The sequence below is a fragment of the Onychostruthus taczanowskii genome, unplaced genomic scaffold, assembly GCF_017590055.1.
Source record: "Onychostruthus taczanowskii isolate IOZ18803 unplaced genomic scaffold, ASM1759005v1 scaffold197, whole genome shotgun sequence".
Lineage (NCBI taxonomy): Eukaryota > Metazoa > Chordata > Aves > Passeriformes > Passeridae > Onychostruthus > Onychostruthus taczanowskii.
Window position 1 is genome coordinate 603,060 of NW_024499206.1, and position 14,263 is coordinate 617,322.

At 65.4% G+C, this 14,263-nt stretch overlaps 1 protein-coding gene across 1 annotated transcript in view; it reads right to left on the bottom strand.

The window, feature by feature from the left end:
• The window catches only part of SRCIN1 (SRC kinase signaling inhibitor 1), a 51,205-nt gene extending 37,642 nt beyond the window's left edge, over positions 1-13,563 (bottom strand). Inside the window, exons 1-3 of the mRNA XM_041402348.1 lie at positions 13,266-13,563; positions 12,941-13,093; positions 2,876-3,159 (exon numbers count right to left, since the gene is read on the bottom strand). Coding sequence (XP_041258282.1) covers positions 2,876-3,159; positions 12,941-13,093; positions 13,266-13,341 — 513 coding nt within the window. The 5' untranslated portion in view covers positions 13,342-13,563. The remainder of the gene's footprint in view (positions 1-2,875; positions 3,160-12,940; positions 13,094-13,265) is intronic.
• Positions 13,564-14,263: the final 700 nt, after the last annotated feature.

The window sequence follows — 14,263 nt, forward strand, 5'->3', positions numbered from 1 at the left end:
CCGGCCCCGCCCCGCCCCGCCCGCGGCGCCGTCACCATGGCAACCGCAGCTCAGCCCCGCCCCCCCGCGCCGCCGGCAGGGGGCGCTGAGAGCGCGGGGGGCGGGGCCTGAGGGGGCGGGGCACGTGAGGGAATAACGGGGAAATAACCGGGAAATAACCGGGAAATAGCGGGGAAATAACCGGGAAATAATGGGGATGGGGACAGGGATGGGGACATGGAAATACAGGGATGGGGACAGGGATATGGACACGGATAGGGACAGGGACAAGGGAGAGGGATGGGGACATGGGGACAGGGACAGGGAAATACAGGGATACGGACACGGATGACACAGGGAAACGGACACGGATGACACAGGGAAACGGACATGGGCACACGCAGGGATGTGCACACGTGGATGTGCGTGTGGGTGTACACGGGGAGTCACACACAGCTGGATTCACAGCTGGATTCACACGCAGCTGGATTCCCACCTGGATTCAGACACAGCTGGATTCCCACCTGGATTCACAGCTGGATTCCCAGCTGGATCCCCACACAGCTGGATTCCCACACAGCTGGATTCACAAACAGCTGGATTCCCACACAGTTGGATTCACAGCTGGATTCACAGCTGGCTTCACACACTCCATCACCCAGCGGGCTCCCCCTGTGCCCGGGCTCTGCAGGACCCCCCTGCGGGACCCCGCTGCCACCTGTCCCAGTGCCACCTGTCCCAGTGCCGCCTGTCCCAGTGCCACCTGTCCCAGTGCCACCTGTCCTTGTGTCCACCTGTCCCAGTGCCACCTGTCCCAGTGCCACCTGTCCCGGTGCCACCTGTGTGCCCTGCATGTTCCTCACAGCCCCGAGCGCCATCAGGAAAGGCAAAGGATTCCCGGGAGCAAGGGATTTTTGCCGGGCCGGAAGGGATGTTGACATTTATGGAATGTTCCTTTTCACCTCTGCTGTTCCAAACTCCCTCAAATGGTTTTTTTTCCCTCCTTTTATTCCTTTTTAGATTTTTTTCTTTTTCTTTTTATCTTTTTTTTTTTTCTTTTTATTTTTTTTTAATCCAAATAAAACAGTAAAGCCTGTGACTCTGAAATCCCTTCCAGGCTCCTCTGGAATACCAAAGTGATTTTCGAACATTCCAGGCAGGGCTGGATCCCAATGTCATTTAAAGGTTGGCACCTGAGCTTCCCAGGATTTCTGGATTCCTGTTATTATTTACTGCCTGCCAGGGAAATGAAGGAAAAGAAGGGAGGTAAAGGAAAAAAAATTGGTAGGATTTGGGGTGTTTTGGTGGGGAATAAGCTGCAGTCAAGCCCAAAAATCCAGGTTGAGTTTGGGAATAAAGGGGATAATTCCCAAATCCAGATCATTCCTTCACCTATAAAAATCCTCAGCAGCTTATCAGACCTGAGACAACTCCAGCTGGATTTTTTTTTTTTAACCTCTGCTTATTTAAAAAAAAAAAAAAAAAAAAAAAAAAAAAAAAAAAAGGGAAAGTCTTTAAATCCCTGTAATAATAGGGAAAAAAATCCTATTTATTTACTGGGAAGCAGCCCTCCATGCCTGGACATGCCCCAAATGTGGATTGTGACAGCAAAGCTACCCACAATTATTGTCCCCTCACCAAAATTTGGGGGTTTGGATGCATGTGGGGGGCAGCAGCTCCCATGGCACTGGTTTTACTGGCAAAGCTGGATTTCCTTCAGCAAGCCAGTTCTGGGAATTTGGGAATTTGGGAATTTTGGGGTCTTTGTGGGGATTTTTGGTGTGATTTGAGGTTTCCTGCCAGGCGTGCTCCAGGTTCTGCTGCCCAGGGGGAGGTGGGGATTTACTGCTGCCACATCGGTGTCACCGGCGTGTCACCAGAGCCAAATCAGGGCTTTGGGGTCCCCAGCACAGCCCAAAACAGGGATAGCCCCCCCCCCCCCAAACAGCCCATCCCCAGGGCTCTGCTGTGCTCAGCAAGGGCCACCAGATGCGGGGGGATCCTCACACCTGGGGGGTTCTGCTCTCCACACCTGGGGGGTTCTGCTCCCCACACCTGGGGGGTTCAGCTCCTCACACCTGGGGGGTTCTGCTCCCCACACCTGGGGGATTCCCCTCCCCACACCTGGGGGATTCCCCTCCTCACACCTGGGGGGTTCTGCTCCCCACACCTGGGGGGTTCTCCTCCCCACACCTGGGGGGTTCTGCTCCCCACACCTGGGGGGTTCTGCTCTCCACACCTGGGGGGTTCTGCTCCCCACACCTGGGGGTTTCTGCTCCTCACATCTGGGGGGTTCTGCTCCCCACACCTGAGGGGTTCTGCTCCCCACACCTGGGGGGTTCTGCTCTCCACACCTGGGGGGTTCTGCTCCCCACACCTGGGGGTTTCTGCTCCTCACATCTGGGGGGTTCTGCTCCCCACACCTGGGGGATTCTCCTCCCCACACCTGGGGGGTTCTCCTCCCCACACCTGGGGGGTTCTGCTCCCCACACCTGGGGGGTTCTGCTCCCCACACCTGGGGGGTTCTGCTCCTCACACCTGGGGGATTCTCCTCCCCATACCTGAGGGATTCTCCTCCCCACGTCCATCACTCTGTCGCACATGGAGGATTCTTCCCTCAGGGTTGGGGAATTCTCTCTCTCACCCCTGGAGAATTCTCTTCTTCACCCCTGTAAGATTCCCTTCCTCACCCTGGAATATTCTCCTTCTCACCCCTGGAATATTCTCCTTCTCACCCCTGGAATATTCTCCTTCTCACCCCTGGAATATTCCCTCCCTCCCCCGCGGAGGATGCTCCCCGGCCGCTGCCGCACCCACCCCCTTTTCATGCCCACCCAGCGCCCCCTCTCTCCTCTCGCCCTCCATCCAGCCCCTCCATCCCGGGAATCGCGCTCACCTGGTCCCGCAGGCGCTCCTGCTGCCCGCGCAGCGCCAGGGCGTGCTGCGGGTATTTGCTCTTCAGGTGGTCCATGAAGGCGTCCCGCTTGCGCTCCATCTCCGTCTTCTGGAGGCCGGTGAGCGCCTCCAGGCTCTGGGCGGCGATCACGGTGTGCCGGCGCTCCGAGGTGTGCACCAGCCCCACGTTGGAGAAGCGCCGGGTGCCGTTGCCCAGGGTGCGGTACTCGCGCGGGTACTCGGCATCGTCCGCGGAGATCATGTGCGAGCTCGTCCTGTCGGGATCTGCGCGGGCAGCGGGAGAGCACGGCGGGGTCAGGGGGCGACCCGGGCGTGGGGCAGGGCGGGGGGACAGTCCCCAGCCATGGGGCACAGGGAGGGACAGTCCCCAGCCATGGGGCACGGGGAGGGACAGTCCCCGGCCATGGAGCAGTGACAGGGACAGTCCCCGGCCATGGGGCACAGGGAGGGACAGTCCCCAGCCATGGGGCACAGCGGGGGACAGTCCCCAGCCGTGGGGCAGTGACAGGGACAGTCCCCGGCCATGGGGCACAGGGAGGGACAGTCCCCAGCCATGGGGCACAGAGGGGGACTCATCCTGTCGGGATCTGTGTGGGTACCGGGAGAGAACAGCAGGGTCAGGGGACGGTCCCTAGACAAGGGGAAAGGGGGGGACAGTCCCCTCCGTGGGACAGAGGTTGAAGGCTGGGATTTAGGGTTGGGGATTTCAGCAAGGAGCGATGGCAGAGGCTCGCTGGGAGTGGGATCATCCCTCAGGGGGTGCACACAGTGGGATCGTCCCTCAGGAGGTGCAGGGAGTGGGATCATCCCTCAATGGGATATCCAGAGTGGGATCATCCCTCAGGGGGTGCAGGGAGTGGGATCATCCCTCAGGGGGTGCACACAGTGGGATCATCCCTCATTGGGGTGCAGGGAGTGGGATCATCCCTCAGGGGGTGCACACAGTGGGATCGTCCCTCAGGGGGTGCAGGGAGTGGGATCATCCCTCAGGGGGTGCCGGGGAAGGGGGTGGGTGCCGGGTTCGTCCCCCTGCGGTGGCAGCGCTGTCCCCGCTCCCGGACACGAGGGGACAGCGGGGATGGAGGGGCCGGGGGATGCAGGGGCTGGGATCCCACCAAAGCCGCGATGATCGGAGCGAAACGGGAATGAAAGAGCGCTGGGTGACTGAAAACAGCACGGACGGGACACGGGACAGGGACAGGAAACACGGGGGACACGGGGACACGGACACAGCTCCGCAGCGCGGACACACGGGGGACACGGACACAGGACAGAGCGAAAAGAAAATGAAATCAGGCAGGGTGGGGGGAGGGCCGTGTGTGCGGGCACTGGGCTGGGGAGGGGGACAGGACCCCCATGTCCCCCCCGAGACCCCAGCGGGGCTCAGTGCCCATCCTGCAGTCATTGCTCACAGGGGCCAGCCCGGCCCGCGGGCACCGAGCCCGGGATTCCCGGGATGCTCTCGCTTATCCCAGCCCTTCCCGGTGCCGGGGAACACCAACCCCGGGATGCTCTGCCCCATCCCAGCCCTTCCCGGGGCCCGAGGGTACAAAACCCGGGATCCCCGGGATGCTCTGCCCCATGCCAGCCCTTCCCGGGGCCCGAGGGTACAAAACCCGGGATCCCCGGGATGCTCTGCCCCATGCCAGCCCTTCCCGGGGCCCGAGGGTACAAAACCCGGGATCCCCGGGATGCTCAGCCCTTCCCGGGGCTCCGCCCAGCCCGGGGAGGGCACAGGGGGACAGACAGAGGGTCCCAGGAGCAGAGAGGTGACAAGGACTTGTCCTTTCGCTACTAACTCGTTCAGAGCACGCTGGGATCTGACTTCCAGGGAAGCCGCAAGAGCCGATGGATGCCTGGAAGTCCCCGCACGCTGCCAGCGCCTGGCACCGCCTCGGTGCCCGCGGCCCGAGGCCACCCCGCAGCCCCCGGCCCCTGCCCAGCCCCCTGCCCGCTGCGGGGCGGCTCCGGGACCCCAAAAAGCCACTTTGGGGGGGGTCTCACTCCATCTGGGAACCGCTGTCCCCAGGCCTGGGAGCGGTGCCAGCCTGGCCCGAGGCCACGGGGCTGGCTTTGGCACCACCGGTGAATTTCGCAGCTCGTTCTGCGGGGCTCAGCCTCCCCCTCCTGCTCCCCTTTTAACCTTGATCCACAATTCAGCTCCTGCTTTTTCCCGTGCCTTCCCTCCCCAGCTCCCGGTAAACAAATCATTGTGCCTTTTGCCTTTTTTTTTTTCTTTTTTTTTCCCTTTTCCCTCCATTATTTATCAGCCCAGCAGATCGGTTTGATATCAAACTGATAAGAAAACGCTATCGCGGGGGCCACGGCCGCGATTCCTCCGCTCAAGGTCGCACGAGCAGCTTTGTCACCAGCCCAGCGGGGACATCACGCGCTCGCAAACGCCACGGGGACATCCCAGAGCCTTCCCTCCTCCAAAATCCACCGGTGCAGCTCCGTCCCTCACAGCTCCGTCACCGAATGTCACCTTGGCCGGGTTGTCACCCCCTTTTCCCAGAAAACGGAGCTGGGATGTGGCAAGAGCTGAAGATCCCGTCCCTGCCTCGCTCTGCCGGGTCCCCGTGGCACTGGGGAGGTCACAGTGGCACCAGGGAGGTGACGGTGGCACCAGGGATGTCACGGTGGCACCGGGAAGGTCACGGTGGCACCAGGGAGGTCACAGTGACACCAGGGAGGTCACGGTGGCACTGGGGAGGTCACGGTGGCACCAGGGAGGTGACGGTGGCACCAGGGATGTCACGGTGGCACCGGGGAGGTCATGGTGACGCCAGGGAGGTGACGGTGGCACCAGGGATGTCACGGTGGCACTGGGGAGGTCATGGTGACGCCAGGGAGGTGACAGTGGCACCAGGGAGGTCTTGGTGGCACCAAGAAGGTCACGGTGGCACTGGGGAGGTCACGGTGGCACCAGGGAGGTCACGGTGGCACTGTGGAGGTCACAGTGACACCGAGGAGGCCAAGGTGGCACCGGGGAGGTCACGGCAGCACCTCCACCACACCAAACACCCCAAACTCTCCCGGGGGAAGTGGCCCGAGGGGACCCTGATGGCCGAGGGGACACGGGCATGGCACCGCTCCCAGCGGCTGCCGAATTCCAGCCCTGACGGGCAATCCCGCTGGAGCGGCTCGTCCTGACCCCCCCGGGACCCCCAGGAGCTGCCTGCCCCTCTCCCCGCTCCCCTCACCGCCCCACAACGCGCGTTCCTCTCTGGGAAGTACAGATCCAAGCTGGAAAACTCCTCCCCTGCCTCGGCCGCTCTGCCCAGCCCCGGGTCCGCGACCCCAGAGCAGAAATTTGGGCAGGAGCTGCTGCCAGCACCCAACACCCAGCGCAGCCGCAGCCTCGGAGCCCTTGGAAAGCTCCGGAGCCCCTCGGGAGCTGCCTGGGGTGGGGGATCGCACCCCGAGCCAGCCCCGCTGGGCTCCAAGCGCACCAAAACGACCCCTGAGGGATGCCGGGTCCTGACGCCGCAGAACTCCCGGGTTTCTCCCATCCCACGGGAATTCTGTGCCCGGGGATGGGGATGAAGGCGCGCCCCGCCAGCCGCAGCTGCAGCAGAGGGAGCTGCAGCTCCTCATCCTCCCGGAGCCGGAGGAAGCTGCAGGGACGGGGATTTTTGGGGTGACACAGGGGGTTTGTTCCCCGCCACCACCTCCCGGTCCTGCTCCAGCCCCGCCGCAGCAGCGCCGGGCTGGGGCCGCGTTTGCAGCTCCTTCCCGGCTCCCCCCCCGGCCAGCCATCAGCATGCGGCTCCCGCTCGCTAATTACACGCTCCGGGAGCGGAACGCGCCCGCTCCGAGGGATGATCTGAACAGGGGCAGGGAGGAGCTGCAGCCCCCCAGGGGCTCTGCCAGCCCCGATCCCGCTGCCCGCTCCATCCCCGCGACGCCGAGCCAGCGAGGATGAGGCGGCCCCGACCCCGCAACACCGCAAATGCTGTGACCCGAGACCCCCTCCCAGGACAGGGGAGGAAAAGTCGCCGCAGCCACGAGCGCTGGCCTCGTGTCAGCGCTCCGGAGATGCCACCAGAGATGCCATCCGGAGATGCCACCACCCGCAGCGGGCAGGGATGGTCCCGCAAGGAAACAGCCTGGGGGACTCGTCTGGAAAAAGGAACCTGAGACCCTCAGGGCCAGGCTGAAGGAAAGGCTGTTAATGCTTCCCTCCTGCGGATAATTCCACCTCAAACCTCCCACAAAGTTTTTTTCCCCTCCTCCTCCAGCAGTTCAGGAACGCAGCGGTGCCCACACGGCCGCCGCAGATCCCTGGAAAGTGCTTCCCGAGGCTGCTTCCAAGTAGGTCACTGGGGTGGCAGAGCCTCCCCGAGCTGCCCAGCCCATCGGGACACCCTGCGGGCCGTGTCCCCCCCCCCAGGGGACCGTCCCCCGGCTTACCCGCGGGCGCAGCGCGGCTCCCACGGAGGCCGGGCAGCGGCTCGGGGGGCGCGGAGGGGGCAGCGCTCCGCTCGGCGGGGGCTGCGGGCGGCTCCCTGGCCGGGCGCAGGGCTCCCACGACGGCCAGGATGCCGCGGTAGATCCTGGCCAGCCCCTCTCCGAGCAGAGGGAGGTTGAGGGAACGCGGTTCTCTTTGCCGATTCATCCACCCATCGTCCCCACCTGCCAGCAGAGGTGTCACCCGTGCCGGGGCCGGAGCCCCGGGCTGCTAGCAGGGCACGGCCATCGCGTCCTTCCCGGGAAAACAGCGGCACCGGAGGCACCGGTTTGGGTGGAAATCTTCAGGAACGGCGTTGGCAGGAGCTCCTGAGAGACGGGGCAGGGAAAGGCCCCCAAAAAGCGGAGCGGCTGCGGGACCCGGCTGGGATCCCCCCTTCAGCAGCGGGGTTTATCATCCAGAGGAGCGTCTCAAGCCCAGTTTATTACTGCAGTCCCATCAATCTTCGTGAGGCGGCGGAACCTCGCGCGGGTCGCGGCGAGCGATCAGCGGAGCGCGGAGAATCGCCCGAGAAAGCGCTGGCACAAAAAGGGGCGAGGGGAGGGGAGGCGGGGAGTGCATTTAGGGAGAGAGGCAGCCGGGAGGGTGGGAGCCCCTGGGAGCGATGCGGCTCCCCCGCGCCCGGCCATTAGCGCGGCCGGAAGAGCGGGATGCTCCCGCTTCCTCCCGGAGGCTGCTCTGCCGCACTGCCCGGCGCCCAGCGAGCCTGCCCGGCTCCCGGAGCCCTGCCCGGCGCTAACCCCTTCCGTGCCGCGCTGCCGGGAGTGGGAGGAGGCGTGGGGAGAGCGGGGGGAGCTGCTGCGCCGCGCCGTTTAACTCGTGTGGTGCCGCAGAGCCGGCCCTGGAGATGCGCGCCCTGCCGGAGCCGTGCCTGTGGGAAATCAGGGAATTCCGGAGTGGTGTGAGGTGGGAAAATCGGACAGATCCCAGCCCTGCCGCGGGCCGGGCGATTCCACCTCGCCAGGTGGCTCAGAGTCACCGGCCGAGGCATTGCTGTCCCCGCCCCTGGCCCGGCCACCGTGGTGTCCACTCATTTTGGGATGGTCAAGCGCCTTCCAGGACCCGCCCTCACGCCCCAAAAGTGCTGGGAGCTGCCCACATGCTGAAGTTATCCAAGCAAAGGCGAGCCCAGGAGCAGGGACAAGGCAGGCGACACCGAGGGACAGCGGTGTCCCCCACTCCCGCCACCGCCATGTCCCCGACGGGGCCAACCCTGGCCGGGTCTGGCCACTTAAAGCCAATTCCCAGGGAATTCCAGCCTTGGGGCTGCGGGAATGCCGGGGGCGGGGCAGGGTCCATCCCAGCACGGGAATGTGGGAGTGAGGGGACTGCAGGGTGTCCTTGTCCCTCTCACAGCGACACAGGAGCGAAAGCTGCCGGTGACCGGGATGAAAATTCCCCATCCTCCCCTCGCTGCCGGGCTCATGGAGCGGCCATCAAATCCCTTGGGAAGAGCCAGGTGACGCCAAGGCCACCCGCAGGGGACCGTGAGCACCCAGCAGGGGACAAACCTCCCCGGGATGTCCCCCGCCATGTCCCCCGGGATGCGGGAATTGTTCTCCAGCTTCATCCCCTCTTCTCAAGGATCCCTGCCGGGGCTCAGCGGGCTCCCCGCCGCGCCTTTCACTCCCAAATTCCAGTGGAACGGCGGAAAATTAAACATCCCCCCCATACAAACACACACAGAGCTCCGCTGGGAACTTCCCAGACGGGACCCCGCAGATCCCACTTGGCTCTGGGCAGGGGCACCGTGCCTGCTCACGGTGCCAGTCCGGATTCTCCGCGGGAAATCCTGGGATCCTGCCCGTTCCCAGCCCTGGGCGCCGCCTCCTCCCCGCCCGCATCCCACAAATTCCCGGCCCGGAGCGGCGCCGGGACGCGGAGCTCGCCCCAAGGCTGCAGCTCGGAGGGGCTCAGCTGGCATCGCCCCGGCACTGCCCTGCCAGGCGGCTCCTTCCCTCGGGAAGCGCCGAAGGCACCGGATAAATCCTGCGTGTCACTTGTCAGAACCCAGAGCGAAGGGAGAGATCCCATCTGGCCGGCCCTGGAAAAAGCAGCCGCCACTTTTTCCCACCTCGCCGGGTGTGATCGCGCCCACGCGCCCACATGGAGACGGGAGACGAGTTCACCTCCCAAAATCCCGGGGATCCAGTGCCAAGGGAAGGGCCGGCACACCTGGATGCTCGCTCGGAGCCGTGCAGCAAGGAGCACGCCGAGGAAAAATGAGGGGCAGAGGGAATGAGGGGAGGAGAAATTCCAGCTGGAAAATCTTCCCACTGCCCTCTGCAAGCCGAGGAAAAATGAGAAGCAAAGGGTGGGAAGGGCAAATTCCAGCTGGGAGAGCTGGGAATATCTTCCCGCTGCCCCCGGCTCCGTGTCCAGCCGCTGGCCGGAGGCTGAGCCGGGCATTCCAGGCGCATGGAAAACATCCCTGCCCGGGGCAGAGCCACCGGGAGGAGGAGGAGGACGGAGCCCTGCGCGCCCTGGCAAGGGTGACATCCTCGGCTGGCAGGGCTGGCGACGTGCCAGCGGCTTGGGGACGCGGGATAAAAACAAAGGCGAGGCCAGGCCAGGCTCCCACAGAAGGCGCTTTGTGGGCTCGTCGCCACCCCCGAGGCACAGCCGGGACCTGGCAGCTGCCATGGGAATGGCCCGGGGACCTCCTTGGCACAGGGAAACTGAGGCACGGAGGAGACACACACGGGTCCGGCTGCTGAGAGGGGAGGGGGTCAAACCCGGGGTGGGAGCAGGGGGAAAACACGGTCCGAATTGAAAGGATTTTCCCGGGATTTTGGGTCCTGGCAGGCTCCGTGCGGGGCGGGTGAGGATGTGGGGCCGTGACTCAGCCGTGTCAGCTCGTGTGGGGAAGCAGAGCCAGCTCCCCCTGTCCCAGGTGGCTCCTGGGACACTCCCAGCGATCCAGGGGCAGCCCCAGCTTCTCCAGGAATTCCATCCCAGCCCCTCCCCACCCTCCCAGGGAGGAATTCCTTCCCAAAATCCCATCCAAACCCCGTCACTTCCATGACAGGAGGCACGGGAGGGAGCAGCAGAAGGGACTGTGATCCTCCAGCCTGGCCCGTGGCCACCAGCAGCTGCCAGGGCAAAGCCCAGAGCCGGGCACGGGGCCTTTGGCATCCCAAATCCCACTCCATGAGGGATGAATCCTCACAGGGAAGCCACGAGTGGAGGGGTCCAAGCCAAACCCACAGCATTTCCAACCCTTTGCCCCACAAGCCTGGGGTTTCCAAAGGGCTCAATTCCATGAGGGAGCATTCAGAGAGGGGATTTTTCCTGGCTCGGGGGGCTTGGGACCACGGCAATCCCACAGCCACGCACAGCCCAGCCCCATCCTTGGCACAGGAGACCCAGCTCGCCCAAATCTTGGCTCTGCCACCCCCACGATGGGCTCGGAGCCCACCCCGGAGCTCAGCAGCTCCATCCACCGCACCGAGCCGTGATCCCGCGTCCTCCGGGCAGGATTTGGGTGGCACTGCCCCTTTGGGTGACTCCTGCTGGGAGCTGGGCACCGCCAGGCGTGGGAGAGCCTGGGAAAAGCTGGGTGGGTGTCCCGGGGGGGCCGGGAATGCTCCCGGCGGGGGTGTGGAGAGCCGCCCCTATTTCTGGGCACACAGGTAGCACGCTGGTGCTTGGTCACCGCCTGCCGTGCCAGCCCGGTTAGTCACAGCTCATTAAAAATCAGAAAAGCTGGGGGAAAAAAAAAAAATATCTCAGAGCCTCGGCTGAGGCCTCCGAGATGCAGGAAAACGTGCTGAGGGATGGAAAACACGGGGTGAAATCCTGCAAGGATTCGCTGTCAGCCTGAGCAGCCACGGGACAGGGACGCTGCGGGGACATGTGACACATCCCCCTGGCCGCGGGGACACCGAGCCGGTCCCTCCGGGGCTGGTGGCACACCCCTGCTCGAGACGCTGCGGGTGACACGAGGACAGTGCCAGCGCGCTGTGCCACCCCTCGGCCCGCTGAGCACACCCTGCTGTCCCCTGCTGTCCCCTGCTGTCCCCTGCTGTCCCCTGCTGTCCCATCCTGCCCTGCCGGGCACAGCGGGGGCACAGCCGCGTCCCCCCCGCCCGCCGCCTCCCACCAGCGGCAGCCAGAGCTGTCCAGGCAGCGGGGTTTAGTCAAGCAAAAGGAGGGCAGCAGCAGCTGCCGGCAGCCCTGCGTCTCCTCCTCCTCCTCCTCCTCCTCCTCCTCCTCCTCCTCCTGCTCCTGGACTGCCTCCAGCACAGCCTTCAACCAGCCCTGCAAAGCCTCCTCCTCCTCCTCCTCCTCCTCCTCCTTCCTTCGGAGCCGGGCACGGCACAGCCCACGCCATCTGTGCCCACCTGTGAGGGGCTGGGCCCCCCCCAGGCCACCCCAGAGGTCACCTGTGAGGGGCTGGAGCCACCCCCCAGCCCCCACCGTGCACCAGTTGCTGGGCAGAGGCCACCTGTGAGGGGCTGGGATCCTCAGGTCCCCCCCGAGCCCACCTGTGAGGGGCTGGGATCCTCAGGTCACCCCCGAGCCCACCTGTGAGGGGCTGGGACTGTCCCCAGGCTGGGCCTTCTGCCCCCCCCCGGGGCAGTATCCACCTGTGAGGGGCTGGGACCACCCCCAGGCCACTCCAGACCCCCCTGTATCCTGCCCTGCCGGGCACAGCGGGGGCACAGCCGCGTCCCCCCCGCCCGCCGCCTCCCACCAGCGGCAGCCAGAGCTGTCCAGGCAGCGGGGTTTAGTCAAGCAAAAGGAGGGCAGCAGCAGCTGCCGGCAGCCCTGCGTCTCCTCCTCCTCCTCCTCCTCCTCCTCCTCCTCCTCCCTTCGGAGCCGGGCACGGCACAGCCCACGCCATCTGTGCCCACCTGTGAGGGGCTGGGCCCCCCCCAGGCCACCCCAGAGGTCACCTGTGAGGGGCTGGAGCCACCCCCCAGCCCCCACCGTGCACCAGTTGCTGGGCAGAGGCCACCTGTGAGGGGCTGGGATCCTCAGGTCCCCCCCGAGCCCACCTGTGAGGGGCTGGGATCCTCAGGTCACCCCCGAGCCCACCTGTGAGGGGCTGGGACTGTCCCCAGGCTGGGCCTTCTGCCCCCCCCCGGGGCAGTATCCACCTGTGAGGGGCTGGGACCACCCCCAGGCCACTCCAGACCCCCCTGTGAGGGGCTGGAACCAACCCCAGACTATTCCAGAGCCCCCTGTGAGGGTCCAAGACCACCCCCAGGCCACTCCAGAGCCCCCTGTGAGGGGCTGGGACCACCCCCAGGCCACTCCAGAACCCCCTGTGAGGGTCCAAGACCACCCCCAGGCCACTCCAGAGGCCCCTGTGAGGGTCCAAGACCATTCCAGAGCCCCCTGTGAGGGTCCGAGACCACCCTCAGGCCACTCCAGAGGCCCCTGTGAGGGTCCAAGACCATTCCAGAGCCCCCTGTGAGGGTCCGAGACCACCCCCAGACCATTCCAGAGCCCTCTGTGAGGGTCCAAGACCACCCCACCCCCTCCATCGATCACTCCCGGGGCACAGCTCACCCCCGGGACCCTGCGGACCCTGCACCCCCCTTTCCCCACGTGCCCCCCGGTCCGTACCCACGAGCAGCGCTGGCAGCCGGCAGTCCCGGGGCTGGCTGGCTCTGGCCGGCTCCCGCAGCCTGGCCGCGGCTCGGGGGGAAGCTCCAGGGGTCTGCTTTGCCCGGGGGGGCAGCATGGCGGGGGGCTCGGCTCGGAGCGCGGCTGGCCGATCTGCGCGACAAACACACGCGGCTCAGGCACCTGCTCAGCCCGGGCCGGGCGCGCTCTCGCTGAGCATTTCGGCGTTCAAAGCCGCGCTCCGGGCCCGCGGGGTCGGCTCCGAGCCCCCGGTTCGGGCGGCGCTGGCTGCCGGTGCCGGCGGAACGCGGGGTGGGCTCCTTACCGAGCGAGGGGAGGGTGGCACCGACCCGATCGCGCAGCTCTGACCTGGCGGGCGTGCGGCGGCTGTCACCTCGCATCCAGCGCCGCCGCTGTCACCCCAAACCCGGCGCCGCCACCGCCGCCTCAAACGAGTCCTCCGCGCCGGGGAGCGGAGCCGCAGCGCGGCCGGGATGCTGCGAGCGCTCCCCGCTGCTGTCCCCGCGCTACCGAGGGGCTCCCAGAGCCGTCTCCACGGCCGGCATTCCCTGCTCCCGCTCCTCCGCCAGCTCCCATCGCTTCCCCTCACATCCTGGCCCTGCCCTGGCGGCTTTCCCCCCGCTCCCGGTTTGTTCCCCGCTCGCTCCGCTGGGCGCGGACGCTTCTCGCTGTTTTCCGCCGTTTCGGAGCTCCCTGCGGGTCCCCCGGGGATTTTTTTTTCCCTCCCCTCCTTCCCGTGGAAATGTCAGCGTGCCCCCTCAAACGCATCACATGGGCCGGGCAGTGCCAGCAGCCGGGCAGGGCCATCAGTGCCCGGATTGTCGCCGTGTCCCTGGCCGTGACACCGCGGGGCGCTGCCACCACCCCCAGGAGCCAGGGTGTCGCTGATGTCACCGAGCTGCGCAGCCCCGGGCACCGACACCCCGAAATGTCCCCGCTGCCAGCCCGCGGCTGATCCCCGCGGCAGCTCAGGGAAGGAATTCCAGAGGTTTCTGGGTTTGTCCCAGAGGTTTCTGGGTTTATCCCAGAGGTTTCTGGGTTTGCCCCAGAGGTTTCTGGGTTTATCCCCAGAGGTTTCTGGGTTTGTCCCAGAGGTTTTCTGGGTTTATCCCCAGTGGTTTTCTGGGTTTGTCCCAGTGGTTTTCTGGGTTTATCCCAGAGGTTTTCTGGGTTTGTCCCAGAGGTTTTCCGGGTTTATCCCCACTGCTTTTCCTGGTTTGCCCCCCAGGACTAACCCCCCTGGTTTGTCCCCCGGACACAGCGCTGGTCACTGCAGGCAGGGTCAGGCCACCACCTCCATGG